This window comes from Mus caroli, unplaced genomic scaffold, assembly GCF_978045245.1.
Source record: "Mus caroli unplaced genomic scaffold, Mus_caroli_1 scaffold_19, whole genome shotgun sequence".
In the NCBI taxonomy this organism is placed as follows: Eukaryota; Metazoa; Chordata; class Mammalia; order Rodentia; family Muridae; genus Mus; species Mus caroli.
In genome coordinates, this window is record NW_028227274.1 from 32,011,356 (window position 1) to 32,028,027 (window position 16,672).

The window sequence follows — 16,672 nt, forward strand, 5'->3', positions numbered from 1 at the left end:
AACAAAGGTTCAATCAAATTACTTCTAAGTCTATGCAACAAAAATATGAGCAATATTTACACCATAAATCCAGATCTTGGTACCCCACCCCACCCCTTTAAAAAATATTCCATCTGCAAGCACCATTGGCTTCTTAGTGAGGAAGCAAGGCATTATTGTCCTTATTTGGAAAGGGAATAGAGCGAGAGGGAGGGAAAGCCTTCACATCGTCTCCGGCCAGTCCTAAGAAGAGCTGTAACTGAGAAAGAACCAGACTTGTAGTTCCAGGCTAACAAAGTCCGCTTTCTTCATCCACTGCATTAGCTGGTACTCATTCCAGACTACTCAAGTCCTTCCTTTTATCCAGCCAAGTACTCAGAACCTACAGGAGCAATGCACAGACAGGAAACCATGAACCTTGAGGGCCCGGAGGAAGCGTAAGCAATTGTATTTATTTTATTGGCAAACAGATAAAACTACACCTTTTAAAATTTGATACTTTCCAAAGAGAAATCCTTACAAGTCTCCTTGAACTCACTCTGTCTTCTCCAAATATGGGAAACATACATGTACATTAATATCAACAGTTGCAACAAATGAGAGATGGACAGTGGGTCCAGCACCCGACTTGCTTCTAGCCTTACGACTCGGGCCTCTGAAAGCAGACCTGACCATTACTAACTCCTCTCCGGCCGTCTTGCTGCTGGCCTTCCCAGACAACCTCACCCCACTGTGTGTTAAATCTGGATCCATTAAGACAAGGAGCTTCCCCATCCCAAGTGTACCCTAGTTCTTCAGGCCCTTCAGTCACCTCTGAAGATAAACTCTAAAACACAAGCTCAACTCCACACCATCTGAAGCCATCGCACAGGCTTCTGAAATCCCATTGCAGAAAGCACCGTTCCCGGCCCTGTAGCACTCCGTGTTAACAGTACCTGGATCTGCTCCAAGACTTCCCGCTGCATCTCCACAGCCATGTGGTATATGTGATGATCAGAGTCGTTGTACATCACGGCATTTTGGAACATCAGCATCAGATCCCGCTGGAATTCAGCCATGGTGTGAATGCGTCCCTTAGACAAATTCCTCTTCAGGGTCGTTAAGTCCATGGGTCTGCAGAAGCCAGAGGAAATCAAACCTTAGTATGTAAGGTCTGATGAACTGGTATTTTGGAGGCGAGGCAGGAAGATTCCCTTGAGTTTGAGGACAGAATGAGGCACACAGTGATTCCAAGTCAGTATGAGTGAGCCCCTGTTCCAGAGCAGACAGGACAGGCAAAAAACTGTAGTGCCTATAGCAAGCTCTAGAGAACTGGTTCCTAGTGAAACAGCAGCAACACTGTTTTGGTTTGGTTTTGGTTTTATTTTTGTCATCTTGGTTCAAGCTGAGATTATCTGTGAAGAGAGAACCTCAATTAAGAAAATGTCTCCATTAGCCTGGCCTATGGGCATGTAGGGACTGTTTTGTTTGTTTTGTTTTGTTTTTGTTTTTTGATTAATGATGTATGTGGGAGGGCCCAGCCCACTGTAGGCAGTGCCACTCCTGGACAGATGGTCCTGAGTTCTGTAAGAAAGCAGGTTGAGCAAGCCACAAGCAAGCCAGTAAGCAGCACCATCCAGGGCCTCTGGTTCCTGCCTCCAAGTCCCTGAACTGAGTTCCTGTCCCGACGTCCCTGGATGATGGCCTAAGAGTGGTAAAGATGGAGTAAACCCTTCTCCCCCACGCTGACTTTGGTCACGGTGCTTACCCCAGCAATGGAAAGCAAACCAGAAGAACAGCAAAGATATCAACTTTCATAAAATAATAAAATAGCAGCCGGTTACATCTGATCCTCTACAGAGGTGAAGCACTACGCTGTGCACATTCTATGGTAAATTAATCTTAGTAAACACACAACGTAGGCATTACTTCTCCTCATCATCAGCTTAGAGGCACTGGCTAGTGAACCTAGGATAGCAGTTCTCAACCTGTAGTCACAACCCCTTTGGGGATCCAATATCAGATGTCCTGCACATTAGATAGCTTACAATTCCAAACAGTAGCAAAAGTACAGTCATGATCTAGCAACAAAGTAACATTACGGTTGAGGGAATCACAACACGAGAGACTGTTAAAGGTCACTGCATCAGGAAGGTTGAGAACCACTGCCCCAGTGCCTTACACATCCTACATTAAGTAGCTTCCCAATAAACCCTTACCCCAGCCCTCCTTTTACATTTTCACAGACAAGATCTTATGAGGCTGCCAGGCCGGCCTTGAACTTGCTCTCCGACTGCACTGTCACAGGGAATTAGCCTCTCAGCTTGCTGACCTGAGGCCCACTCTGACTACTGTTTCTGACATGGGGTTTGCTGGGCATGGTGGCATCCACTTTCACCCCAGCCCTTGGAAGGCAGAAGCAGCAGGGCCGTCTGTCTTGCCATTGTTTATGCTGGCCTTCACCTGGTGATATTCCTGCCTCAGCCTCCAGAGTAAGAATGGGAACCACGATGAGGCCTGAAGAGATGAAGCGCTGCTCCTTTCTGGCTGTAACCATGGGAGCACCAAGAATAAGAAAAAGATGGGGGCTGGTGAGATGGCTCAGTGGGTAAAAGCACCCGACTGCTCTTCCAAAGGTCCAGAGTTCAAATCCCAGCAACCACATGGTGGCTCACAACCATCCGCAACGAGATCTGGCGCCCTCTTCTGGAGTGTCTGAAGACAGCTACAGTGTACTTACATATAATAAATGAATAAAAAAAAAAAAAAAAGAAAAAAGAAAAAGATGGCTCCTGATGTTCTAGAAACTCTTAATAGAAAAAGGCTTTTCAGAGTTGAAGGCAAAGCTGCTGAGAAGTGTTCCCAAAAGATGCCTCAGAAGACAAAGAGGAAGCCTATCGTGGAAAACAACAACAACAACAACAACAACACAACAAGCCTTCACACTATCACAAGGAACACACACAGATGTACAGAGCTGAGACTCCAATGGCCAGATGGCAAGAACAGTTGGCAACTTCTGTGTACTTTGCAGAACTCAAATTGTCATTTGTCGTCAGAATCAGAGGTGTCATTGTTGTGTTTGAATGTAAAATAGCCCCTAAAGTCCATGTGTTTGAACAACCAGTCCCCAGCTGATGGAGTCACTCGACAAAGTTGTAGAACCTTTAAAAGGTAGAGCCTGCTGCAAGAGAAATGGGGGAAAACAGACTTCTGTTCTTGTTCTCTCTTTCTCTGCTCTGTCTCTCTCTGTGTGTCTCTTTGTCTCTCTATGTGTTTCTCTGTCTCTTCTCTCTCTCTCTCTCTCTCTCTCTCTCTCTCTCTCTCTCTCTCTCTGATTCCTGCGGACCAGTCATCCACTTGTTCTCTCTTGTTCTGCTCCTACACCTTCCGTGACATGATGGACCATATTGCTCTGGAACTGTAAGATTATCGTTGTTGAATAGAAACCTCTGACTCTGTTTGTTTGTTTGGTGTAGGGTTTGACTGTGTGGCTCTACTGTGAGGAATAGACTAGTTGTCTCAAACACCAAGTCTGTAGGCACTCTGATCTTAGACTTTCCAGGTTCCAAACCCATGGGAAAAACATTTCTGTTGTTCATAAATTATTCACTTAGTGGCATTTTATTATAGCAGCACAAATGTGTGTGTGTGTGTGTGTATGAGTGTGTTCCTGTGTATATGTGAGTGTGTGTGTGCATGACTATACACATGAAGGCCAGAGGTTGATAACAGTGTCTTCCACACTTGTTCTGTGTTGAACCCGCTGCTCATTGTTTTATGTAGATTGGCTGGGATCTTCCTGTCTTCACGCCCCAGGAATGTAACTAAAAGTAGGTGCCATTGCCACTGTGCCTAGCTTTTTCTACAGGTGCTGGGGATCCACTCTGGTCCTCACACCAGTGGGGTCAACACTCACTGACGCAGACAGACTCCATCATGGCAACCTTTTAGATGTACTTGCTAACATTCAAAATTCTCCGCTTAGCCAATGTGTTTAATTTCTATTTAACATGTCTAACACTATCTTCCTGAATAAACACAGGGTCCTCCTTAAATTTTTCTTCATGAAAATATTGTCGGGCCGGGCATGGTGCACGCCTTTATCCCAGCACTCGGGAGGTAGAGGCAGGCGGATTTCTGAGTTCGAGGCCAGCCTGATCTACAAAGTGAGTTCCAGGACAGCCAGGGCTATACAGAGAAACTCTGCCTCGAAAAAACAACAAACAAACAAAACAAAAAACAAAAAAGAGAAAATATTGTCAAATGTGGACTGACAAGGGGATTTGTGCACACATATGTAATTATAGCACTGTGTAGGACTGAGGTGGGAACATCTCCAGTTAGACAAATGGCAAACAAAATTTAAAACAAAACATTAGCAATATCTATAACTCTAGTCCTCAAGAGGTAGAGGCAGAGCTTCATTGGCTGTAGACCATATCTTGAGTCTGTGAGTGCTGTAAATAAGGTAAGTAGCCCAAGAGATGGGAAATAAAGAGTGAAAAGACAGACAAAGAAGTCACCAAGGGCCTGGTGGAGTGGCTCAGGCCTGCAATCCTAGCACTTCACAGGTAGAAGAAGCAGAAGGACTTAGAATTCAAGGTGAACTTCAGTTATGTAAGACCAGCCATGCAACCCACAAAACAGAACAGGCAAACAAGAGCTGGGCCAGCCTGGGCTACATGCTACATGCAGCCCACAAGACAAACATAAGAAAGAGAAGAGCTGAGCCAGCCTGGGGTTGTTGCACAGCTGGCAATGCTTATTTAGCACACACTAAGCCCTGGGTCTAACCCACAACACCACAAAAACTTGGCATGGCAGCCTAAGCCTATAATCCCAGAACCCAGAAATTGGAGTCAGGAGGGTCCCTCAGCTATCTAGCCACTTTAAGGCTACCCTGGGCTCCATGAGACACTGCCTATAAATAACTAAAAATCAATACTGAAAAGGCGACCAAGCTTTCCCTTGTCCCCCCCCCCCCTACTGACCTTTTCACCACATCCTTGTATCCCGGAGCCTGCTTCTCTGACACGGGTTTCAGAAATGGGCTGCTAAACCTGTTAAGAAACAAACCCAAGGAGGATAAAGAAGTCTGCCAAGTCAGTCAGTCTTATGGAGAGGGTGGCAGCTAACAAGAATACTTAAACTACAGAGTAAACCAGGCATGGCAGCTCCATAACACTAAGGAAGCTGAGACAGGAGGGTCACCAAGAACTGGAGGCCTGCCTCCACAGCATATTGAGGTCTAGTTCTAGTTCTAGGTGAGCCAGGCTACAGAGCAACAAGCAAGCAGCAGTGATGACATATGACTTCTTGTTGACTTTCCAAGCAGCAAAAATGTGGGGCAGGGGCAGGGGCAGGGGCAGGGGGTCTAACCCATGGAATATTTTAACTATTATTATAATCTTCTCTCTCTCTCTCTCTCTCTCTCTCTCTCTCTCTCTCTCTCTCTCTCTCTCAAGACAGGGTTTCCCTGTGTAGTAGCCCTGGCTGTACTGGAACTTGCAACTTGCTTTTAGACCAGGCTGGCCTTGAACTCACAAAGATCCACCTGCCTCTGCCTCCTGAGTGTTGGGATTCAAGTGCGCCACCCATGCATGCCATGCCTGGCTCATTGTGATCTTTTTAAATTAAGGGTTCACAAATTTGTGGAAGTTTTCCAAGACCCTGATCTTTAGTTTCCCTTATAAAAATATGTATTTCATGTTATGCGTAGGAATGTTTGAGTCCATATACATATGTGTCCATGCATGTACATATGTGTCCGTGCATGTACATATGTGTCCGTGCATGTACATATGTGTCCGTGCATGTAGTGCTCACAGAAGTCAGAAGAGGTCGTCTGATGCCCTGGAGCTGGAGTGCTGGGCACTATGGGGACTGGGAACTGATCCTCCGATGTCATCTGCAAGAGCAGCTAGTGCTCTTACCTGCTGAGTTCTCTCTCTCTCTCGTCATTTATTTGTTTTTGGGGGTGAGCAGGGTCTTATGAAGCTCAGGCTAACCTCAAACTTGCTATATTGCAGAGGATGGCCATGCATCTCTGATTCTCTTACCTTGACTCCTCAAGTGCTGGAACTATAGCTGTAGACCTGTATACAGGTGTGTGCAACACTGAGGATTATTAGATCTGGGGTTTCATGACTGCTAGGAAGGTGTTTTACCAACTGAGCCATGTCCATTGCTCTGAGGACCTGCTACTGTGGGAAGGAGGCGTATACTTCTATTTCCCTAAGGTTGGGATGGTAGGCTTGTGTGGCCACAGCCAGTGTTTGCTATACTCAGATGAAACCTAGGACTTCATGCTCTCTGGGCAGGCACATCACCAGGTAAACTGCAACCGCCAACCCAACTGTGGCTTGCAGGAGAGACGGACATATCCCCTCTGTGCTCGTATCCAAGTATGCGTTTTGGTTCTGGAGAGGATTTCCCTTTGGAAACCTACCTGTGACTGGCAATCATCTTCCAGACTTGCAAAAGAGTCTTCTTAAATAGGAACTGATCCTGAATAGGATCACCTTGGCTTAGGTCATTCCTACAGAATACACGACAGAAAAGAGACAGTCGCTTCATAAGTGGTACTGTGTCTCACTGGGTGGGTAATGAGGCTTTTTCACGCCATAGTGCTCCTAATTACACATTTGAAGGAATATAGTCTCATAGGTATGAAAATGCACTTAATACTTTTAAAAAGGAGAGTATGCTATATACATATATATATATATATATATGTGTGTGTGTGTATTCGCATTTTTTCTTTTATGTGCCTCTGTGTGTGCCTGTGTGAATTTATGTGTATCAAGAATGAACTGGTATCAGTAGAGCACAATAGGGCGCCCTTGATCTTGATAGTGAAGATCGTAGTGAGCTGCCTCTTATGGGTGCTGGGAACTGAACCCAGGTCCTCTACAAGAGCTGCAAGGGCTCTTAACTGCTGAACCATGTCTCTCCAGCCACAATAAACTATGTCACTACTACCCAATGAAGTGGTTACTTTCGTTGGCTTGTTTTATATTTCTCTCTTTTTTTTTTCCTTTAGAGTCAGGGTCTCGTGTAAGACAGCTGGCCTTGAACTAGCTATGTAACTGAAGATGACCCTGAGCTACTAAATTTTCCTCCTCCATATTCTATAATACTTGAATTATAGGCTTATGCCACCATGCTGGGTAAGTGTTCACTACAGCTCTCAAATTGCTTGTGCCCCTTTTCTTTCTTCTCTTTCCTCCCTGCCGCAATCCCACGTATTTGGCGAAAGGGTCAGCTACATAGTAAGAACTATTCTAAAAATCTCTGCTTATAGCCAGGCAGTGGTGGTACACGCCTTTAATCCCAGCCAGCTGCCAGCCTGGTCTACAGCCTGAGCTCCAGGATAGCCAGAGCTACACACCCAGTCTTGAAAGTCAAACAAAAAGCCGGGCGTGGTGGCGCACGCCTTTAATCCCAGCACTCGGGAGGCAGAGGCAGGCTTTCTGAGTTCGAGGCCGGCCTGGGCTACAGAGTGAGTTCCAGGACAGCCACGACTACACAGAGAAACCCTGTCTCGAAAAACCAAAAACCAAAAAAAAAAAAAAAAGAAAGTCAAACAAAAACAACAAAACAAGCACAAACAAACAAAACAAAACAACAACAATAACAACAAAGTCCAGTGTTTAGTCCAGGCTGTCTTTAAACTGTTCATTCAACCTTTATCCTGAATCTCCAGCTCCCCAAATGCTGGGATTGCAGGTGTGTCTGCCTGGCTCACCTGTGCCTGGGCTTCTCCCGCTCAATTCCACCTGTGACTCTACAGAGCTGACCTAGAAAGTGGTTTTTGAAGTGGGCATGGTGGTACACACCTGTAATGCAGCACTTTGGAAGTAGAAGCAGGAAGACCAGAGGTTCAAGGCTACAGAATGAGTTAAAGGCCAATCTGGGCTACATGAGATGCAGCCTCAAAAGAAAAAAAAGTTTTTGTCCAGTGTTCTTTCCTAAGTACATATAACCACCTGACACATAGTAGATGTTATTAATTCCTCATGTATCGAAGAATTCTCTTATGCTTTATTAGGATTCTAAAACTAAATATTTGTTTTGTTTCATTTCTCCTTCTCCTCCTCCTCCTCCTTCTTCTTCTTCTTCTTTTGAGACAGGGTTTGGTTTCTATGCATTACCAACGCCAAACTAGCTAATTTTCCTTTTCATTCTCTCTTATTAGAAGCAGGCAAGTACAGCAATCGGGAACTCCATTTCTTTGGGCTACACATCCACCAACCATTTTTCTAGGAGTGCACTTGGCAGCCTAACAAGACCCTTACCTGGATGCACTACGCATACACTTCCTTCTCTGAACAATGCACCTAGAAACCTGTCAGCAGCCTGGCACTCGACCTGCTTTACACACTAGAGATACGCTATTCTCCTTAGCAACCCTCTTAATAATGGCCACCCTCCGCTTTCTGTGCTAACACATTCTCACACGGGCCCATTTGCCCGACACTAGTTCTGGGTGCAACTGTGTCTCCTAAGTGAACTTTTTTCTTTTTTTCCCTCTCTGCTCTGGGGATTAAACCTGAGCCCTCGTGCTTGCAAGCCAGTAGCCCTCAGCCCTCTTCTGTATAGGAATATTAGTTGTTTTAGGGTTTTTCCTAATTTCTTTTATAGTGTGTGTTTGTGGCGGGGCGGGGGGGCAACTTGATGAAGTGAGTGCTCTTCCTCCTCTGTATGAACCGTGGGGTTGGCACATCACATGCTCAATCCTTGCTCTGAACCCTGTCTTGTTTTTATTTTTCATTTTATTTATTTATTTATTTATTTTATTCATTTATTTACTTATTTATTTAGGACTTCTTGTTTTCTGGGCAATCTCTCTATCACCGAGCTATAACCTTAGCTTCATAGTCGTTAAAAAAATACCTACTATAGATTCCTTTCTCCTTATGATTCTTTTTTTTTTAAAGATTTTATTTCTTTATTATATGTAAGTACACTGTAGCTGTCTTCAGATCTCATTACGGGTGGTTGTGAGCCACCATGTGGTTGCTGGGATTTGAACTCAGGACCTCCAGAAGAGCAGCCAGTGCTCTTAACCGCTAAACCATCTCATCAGCCTTCTCCTTATGATTCTTTTTTCTCTGGGCTAAAATCTCTAATTTTTCTTTTCTTTCAAGATTCAATAGTTCAATATTTTATCTCATCTTATAATTTTTCCAAGTTGAAAGCTTTTCTGTTGAGCCAGGTGGAGGTGGCGCACACCTTTAGTCTCAGAACTCAGAAGGCAGAGGCAGGTGGATTTCTGAATTCGAGGCCAGCCTGGTCTACAGTGTGAGTTCCAGGACAGCCAGGGCTACACAGAGAAACCCTGTATCAGGGAAGAGGGTGGAGGGAGAAGGAAAGAAAACTTTTCTGTTTAGTCTATGTTATGTATCCCACATTATATACTGTATCATTCTCTCAAAAGACCTTCTGGTAACACTTAAATGTCCACATTCTCTAAATCAGGCATGGTGGCACAGCTGTCATTCCAGCACTTGGGAGACAGAAACAGGAAGGTCAGAAGTTCATCATCCTGGGACTGCACAGTGAATTCAAGGATAGCCTGGGCTACATGAGACCCTGTCTCAGGAAGAAAAAAAATACAGTATCATTTTGCATTGTATACCAAATGATATACATTCATGTGATATCACAATTCCTGTTATCTATTCAGTTCTAATTCCCCTTATAGCTATTTTATCATGTAATACAATAGTTCACCCGTATCTAGATTCCATTTGTAGACTTATTTTATTTTAATTTGATGTGTATGAATGTTTCAATTGCATCTATCTCCTGGCACTGGAGTTACAGATGTTTTTGAGCCACCTTGTGTGTGCTGGTAACCAAAGTCTGGCCCCCTACTAGAGCAGCAAATATTTATAACTGCTGATTCATCTCTCCAGCTCCACTTAAATAATTTACTAATTTATTTTGAGATATGGTCTATGTATCCCTGACTAGCTCAGAACTTGCTATGTAGGCCAGGATAGCCTCGAACTCACAGAGATCTACCTGCCTTTATATCCTAAGGGCTGGGATTAAAGGAATGCATACCACACTCGGCCTCACCTGATCTAAATTGTATCCCATCGAATCATGTAATTTTACTATGGTCTTTACTCAATTTATTCCTAAAAGCTATTACTTACCAAAAAACCCACTATCCAAATAAGACATTTAAAGCACAGATTTCTTTTCTTTTTTCCTATTTTATTTATTTTTTTAAGATTTTATTTTTGTTTTGTAAGTCTGTGTGTTTCTGTGTACATGAGTGCAGTGCCAGAGAAGGCCAGAAGAGGGCATCAGACTCCCTGGAGCTGAGTTACAGATGGTTGTGAGCCTCCGGATATGGGTGCTGGGAAACGAACTTGGGTCTTCTGCAAGAGTAGCAGGAGCAAGTGTCCTTAACTGCTGAGCCATCTCTCCAGCCATTCCTATTTTATTTAATGTTTTTATTAGCATATATCAATTGTACATAATAATGGATTTCATTACATTTCCATACATTCACATTAATATATTTCAATCATATTCACCACCCTTCACCATCTCTTTTTTTTTTAATTTTTATTTATTTATTATATGTAAGTACATTGTAGCTGTCTTCAGACATACCAGAAGAGGGCCTCAGATCTCATTACGGGGGTTGTGAACCACCATGTGGTTGCTGGGATTTGAACTTTGGACCTTTGGAAGAGCAGTCGGGTGCTCTTACCCACTGAGCCATCTCACCAGCCCTCCCCTTCACCATCTCTTGTCTTCCTCCAACTCCTGCTAATCTCCTTCCTTTTCCCAGAGAGCCTCCCTTCTACTTGTGTGTGTGTGTGTGTGTGTGTGTATGTAGTGTCTGTATGTGTGTATGTGTGTATGTGTGTGTGTCCGTCCCAATGAGTGTCATTAGGTTTCAGGAGGGTAGTTGAGAGATTTGTTTACAGTAGCATGTGTGCCTTAAGTCTTTGATCACTCAGACTAAATTAACAATAGCTCCTTTGTACTAGGTTGTAGAACTTCATTCATACATTTAAATAATAGGTATTTAATGTATCCACTACATGTACTATGGTAGGTTTTATAAACTCAAAATTAACCAGCTAAGCATATTTTAAGAATTTCCATCTGACCTTTATTTTACCTATATGGATATATAGCAAGCAACATAAATAGTAAAAGCAAGGGAGTAGATAGAACCTGTGTAGAAGTGGAGACCAAAAGGCTCCATTTCTCTGGTCTGTCAGTAGGGACTAAGGGATGAGCAAGAAGAGGGTCAGGAGAATATCTGTTTTGTTTTCCAGGGCTAGGACATAGTCTTTGAGTATGCGAGCCAAGAGCTCCGTAATGAGCTCCACCACTGGGGTCTGCTCCACCTTCCTACCTCAGGGACTGCTGTTTGACATAGGGTCAACCAGGGAGCTAGTGAATTCTGGGATTATAAGTATGAGGCACCAAGCCCAGGTATGGGACAGTTTATTAGAGGAGTTTTAAACCTCTGCTTTAACATAATAATTCAACGTTCTATCTCACTTAGGAGGTAAAAACAGCAGGGTCAGAGGTTTGAGCCCCTTCTTACCATCATACAGAGCTCTGGGCCAGCTTGGGTTACATGAGACCCTGCTTAAAAACCAGATAAACAGAAAGGGTATTTGGTCAGCAGGCATCATTACTGCTATGCCACTGCTTTCTTTCCCTTCCCCGCCGCCTCCCTCCCTTTCTTCTTTCTTTCCTTTTCTTCCTTCTTTTTTCTTTTAGATAGAGAAGATATATGCTTTTTTTTTTTTTTTCTGAATTGAAACATTCCATTTTGAAGTGAAACTCCTTAAAAGATTCAGGATGTTAAAAGATTCAGGATCTTTAAAGATGCCAGGTGTGTTGACACAAGCCTTTAATCCCAGCACTTTCGAGGTAGAGCTAGGTGGACCTCTGTGAGTTCACGTGAGCCTGGTCTATATAGGATGCTCCTGGACAGCTAGGGTTATGTATGCTTGAGACCTTGTCTCAAAACAAAACAAATGATCAAACAAACAAACAAGACTTGGGGAGTTCTAAAGGAGGCTCTGCAAGCTCAGTAAGCAAACAACTGGCAAATCTCAGGACTGAAAAGATCCACAGCACCCTGCCCAAAGAGTTATATGAATAGTGAGGACTTCTGACGAGACTCTCCAATTTATTAAGCTGGCTAAACTTGAACAGAAAGATCAAAGGTTTCATCTTTCATAAGCTGTTACGTAGTATGGGAAGAGTTTCAGTGACATAGCTGCCTTTGTGACATCCATTCTCCTGTAAGGAACCCCTCCCCTATTTTTCAGTAAATGATCCTAGCAAATCCCTTAGTTCTCCGGGTTGGACTCTGGTGGTCCCATTCCTGTGTTCTGTTGTCAGTTTCCTAGTGAAGTAAATAGATGTTTGTTCACATTTCCCCAGTAATAATGTCACATGAAAACAGGTTCGTTATACAGTTTTGAGCACCAGCCCCTCTGAGTGCTGAGATTACAGCCTGCCTGCACCGACAGAGCTGGCTGGCTTTTGCTTTCTAGTAAACAGTCTGATGGAGACTTGTCACCCCAGCACTGAGGAGTCAGAGGTGGGAGGAGCGGGAGGAGCGTTACAGGGCACAGAACAGCAAGAGCTGGAATTCACTTTGTAGACCAGGCTGGCCTTGAACTCAGAAATCCGCCTGCCTCTGCCTCCCGAGTGCTGGGATTTAAGGCTGTGTGCCACCACTGCTCAACCTGTTTCAATAGTTTCAAAAAGGTATAGTGTGTATAATAGTAGGTCACTTAGCATCATTCCCAAAGTAAACGAAACCAGTAATTATTGAGAAGGCGAATTTGTAGGAAAGACTCTATTTGCCTCTCTTTTTCACAGTGCTGGGGATTGAACTTGGGACTTTGCATCTACTAAGCAAGTGTTCTACCACCGAGCTACATACCCATCTGTGAGACTAATGTCAACCAAAGAGCTTTAAAAACATTTATTTGATTTTATAACTATGGATGTTTTGCTTGCATGTATATATTAGTGTTGTGTATATGCCTGGTACTGAAGCAGGTCAGAAATGGGTGTCAGTTCCCCTGGACCTGGAGTTAAGGGCAGTTGTGAGCCACCAGGTAGGTGCTGGGAATTGAACCCAGGTCCTCTGCAAAAGGAGCAAGTACTCTTGACCACTGAGCCTTATCTCCAGTTTCAAATCAGGCTTGTTTTGTAAGACAATAGCATATAAACCTCTATTTATAGTACGTTAAAATTTTAACATAATTTTTAGCGTTGGAAACATAATGAGAACTTTGTTCAAAAAATTCTAAGGGTTTTCCACCTGTAACTTCCTTCTTAAAAAAAAGACTTATAAAACAATTTATTTCATGGTAATGAATTCAAGTAATTATAAAGAGAAATAAATAAAAGTATGAGTCTAACACCCTTGTAGGAAGAACTATGTTAGAGACCCCAGCAGTGCTGGGGTCACATGCAGAACCTTGAGTGTGTTACACAAGCACTCTACCATTCAGCTACACTCAGCCCTGTACTTACAGTTGTGAGGAGTTGTACAGGATATTCACCAGGGGAGTTTCCTGAACTCGGATGCCTTCCCGACCCTCACCTAAAGGGGGCATGTCTTCTCCATCTGAAGCTGACCCTTCACCTTGATCATCCTCTTTTGAGTCTTGCTGCGCCTCCCCCTGAGAAATCCAAGAAGCAGTAGATAAAATTTACTTACACAGAGTAAAATGAAGGCAGACCTTAATGTAAGAAGAGGCCAATCCCATGAAGATACCAGAAAAATTAGAGGAAAGTGACTTCAGTAGACAAATCAATAAAGTTTTCCATGATAATCTGAGCAATTTAAAAATGGCTTCAGGGGGCTGGTGAGATGTCTCAGCGGTTAAGAGCACTGACTGCTCTTCCGAAGGTCCTGAGTTCAAATCCCAGCAACTGTAACGAGATCTGACGCCCTCTTCTGGAGCGTCTGAAGACAGTGTACTTACACATAATAAATAAATAAATAAATAAATAAATAAATAAATAAATAAATAAATAAATCTTTTTAAAAAATGGCTTCAAGATGAAAAAGTGAATTTACTCAATTCTAAGTTTGACATTGACTTCTATAGGAAGAACTAACAACAAACAAAACGAGCCCCTCCCAATAGAAAATAAATATATATATAAAAAAAAAACCCAGCCCTCCACTATAACCTGTGGTCTTAAAACCAGCTATTATAGCCGGCCAGATAATATCAACGATGAGAGTCTAAATTTACTGATTATGTATGTTAGCGCTAAGACACTGTTAGGATAAAAATGGTACAGTTTGGGAACCCTGGGAAAGCTGAATGACAAGGGGCCTTGTAACTAGTGTGGCACATCTAACTGGGGTGGGGTCAGTTCTCTCCTTCCAATATGTTGGTTCTGGGGATTGAACCTGGGTCTTCAGACTTGGTAGCAAACACCTTTAGTTGCTGAGCTGGCTCACAGGCCCATATTTTCCTATTTAGCTATTTATTGGTTTGAGACAGGCCTTACTGTCTTGCCCAAGAAGATCTCAATCCCTAAGTTCAAATGATTCTTGTACCTCAGCCTCCCGAGGAGCTGGTACTATGGGTATGCATCACTGAAGTTGGCTGGATTGTCTTGTTTTCCTGTTTGCATTCCAATCTTATTTACCTCTTGGTATAGCTGTGGGTAACCTCAAATATCTGATCTTCCTGCTGGGATTACAGGTGTGCAACATCACACCCTTCCTATTTGGTACAATGGCTCAAACTCAAGGCTTTATGTATGTGTGCTGAGCAAGCTATCTACCAGTTGAACTCACCCCCAGCCCTGTTTGTGTTTTAAGACAGAGTGTCATGTAGCCCAGGCTAGTCTGAAATTCATTGTGTAGCCAAAGGTGACCTTGAACTTCTGATCCTCCTGCCTTTGCCTTCCAAGTGCTAGGACTATAGGGGTATGCCACAAAGTTTGGCTGAATTCTTACATTTAAATCACACACACACACACACACACACACACACACATACACACACACAGATACAAATTAGTGTTCAAAGTAGAGCACTAATCTGTCTGGAGCAGAGAAAAAGGGTTCTCAATATCCAGTAACATACTGAAGATCACATGGCTAAAACTCGTGCTAAAGCCAGACTTTGGACACAAGAATTTTCTCTAAGTCTTTGGAGTTAAGCCTTGTGTTTTAGCCACTCTGTTCCACCTCCCTGTGACGATCAGGTGGCATAAGCATGTCACCTCTCCACTCTGTGGATAGCCCCTTTATGGCCTAGCTATGTCCAGGGGCAGGAGCTGCCTCTGGCTTTCCATATTCTCTCAGGAGCTCCTTTTCAGCACTAGGTCTAGCTTCGCTCTCCTGTCTGTCTGCAGGGATCTTCTACTTTGGGAGTTCCCACTACCCTGCCCTTCTATTGCCAGATACCAGATGAAGGGCAACAGGTTTCATTTGATTCTTTGCTGCGAATGCACAATGGCTCCATTAAATAAGTAAGCTACCTGCAATCAAAGTTCATTAGTGGATGCAAGGGAAACAGCAGGGGAAACGGGCACCATACATTAGAAGTGCCACATGCTCACAATGTCAGCATGACTAAGTCTAAGAAAGCAAGTAGATTTAACTCAGCCAATCATTCAGTCATTAAACTGTATTACAGGTTAGTTGCTGGGGCCATTAGGGTGAACATGTAGATATAGTTCTTGGCTCTTTCAGATTAAATTATACCATAATTTTATCTATTCACACACACACACATATACATACATATATATATACATACATACATACATACATACATACATATATATATATAAATTGGGAGTGGCTGCCAAACAAACCTGAACTCTATTCCTTCTATAGAAGTGGAAACATCTATAAATAAATAAATATAAACTCACTGTCTCAACCTGTTAGTCTTCTGCGCTTAACCAAGATGACACTTGGGCCAGGCGTGGTGGTACACGCCTTTAATCCCAGCACTTGGGAGGCAGAGGCAGGTGGATTTCTGAGTTCAAGGCCAGCCTGGTCTACAGTGTGAGTTCCAGGACAGCCAGGGCGATACAGAGAAACCCTGTCTCGAAAAACAAACAAACAAAAAACCCCCCAAAACAAAGATGAGACTTAAACATATGGCAAGAACACTCATCATAAGGCAGCCCTGCATATAAAAATTCTACTCCCTGAGACCCAGGGTCCTAAAGACTGTGGATTTAGGACATTTAGTTGCAAACTACATATTTGGTGTATATTCTATATTAGAAGCAATCAACCACTGCCATAGTGAAATTTGTATTTTGATTTTATTTTTCAAAGATTTATTTTTATTTTCTGGGGTTGGTGGGGGCACACCTTTAGTTCCAGCACTCAGAGGGCAGAGGCAGGCAGATCTGCTTGAGACCAGCCTGGTCTACACAGTGGGTTCCAGGATAGCCAATGCTGCATAGTGAGACCCTGTCTCAAAGAAACATACATACATACATACAAACATACATACATTCAAAAAATTTTATTTACATGTGTGTGTATTTCTGAGTATACACATAACACATGTATGTTGGTGTCTTCAGAGGCCAGAAAAGGGTATTGGGTCCCCTGGAGCTGTAGTTACAGGCATTTGCGAGCTGCCTGATGGAGGTGCTGAGAACCCTAGTCCTCTGCAAGAGCGGCAGTGCTCTTAACCACTAGTAAATAGTA

The 16,672-nt window shown here is 43.3% G+C and overlaps 1 protein-coding gene across 1 annotated transcript in view; it reads right to left on the minus strand.

Moving 5' to 3' along the window:
• Positions 1–80: 80 nt before the first annotated feature.
• Positions 81–16,672, minus strand: part of Brd8 (bromodomain containing 8) — a 43,961-nt gene continuing 27,369 nt past the window's right edge. Inside the window, exons 23-27 of the mRNA XM_021150671.3 lie at positions 13,504–13,652; positions 6,410–6,499; positions 4,953–5,021; positions 915–1,092; positions 81–361 (exon numbers count right to left, since the gene is read on the minus strand). Of these exons, the coding sequence (XP_021006330.1) occupies positions 311–361; positions 915–1,092; positions 4,953–5,021; positions 6,410–6,499; positions 13,504–13,652 (537 nt within the window). The 3' untranslated portion in view covers positions 81–310. The remainder of the gene's footprint in view (positions 362–914; positions 1,093–4,952; positions 5,022–6,409; positions 6,500–13,503; positions 13,653–16,672) is intronic.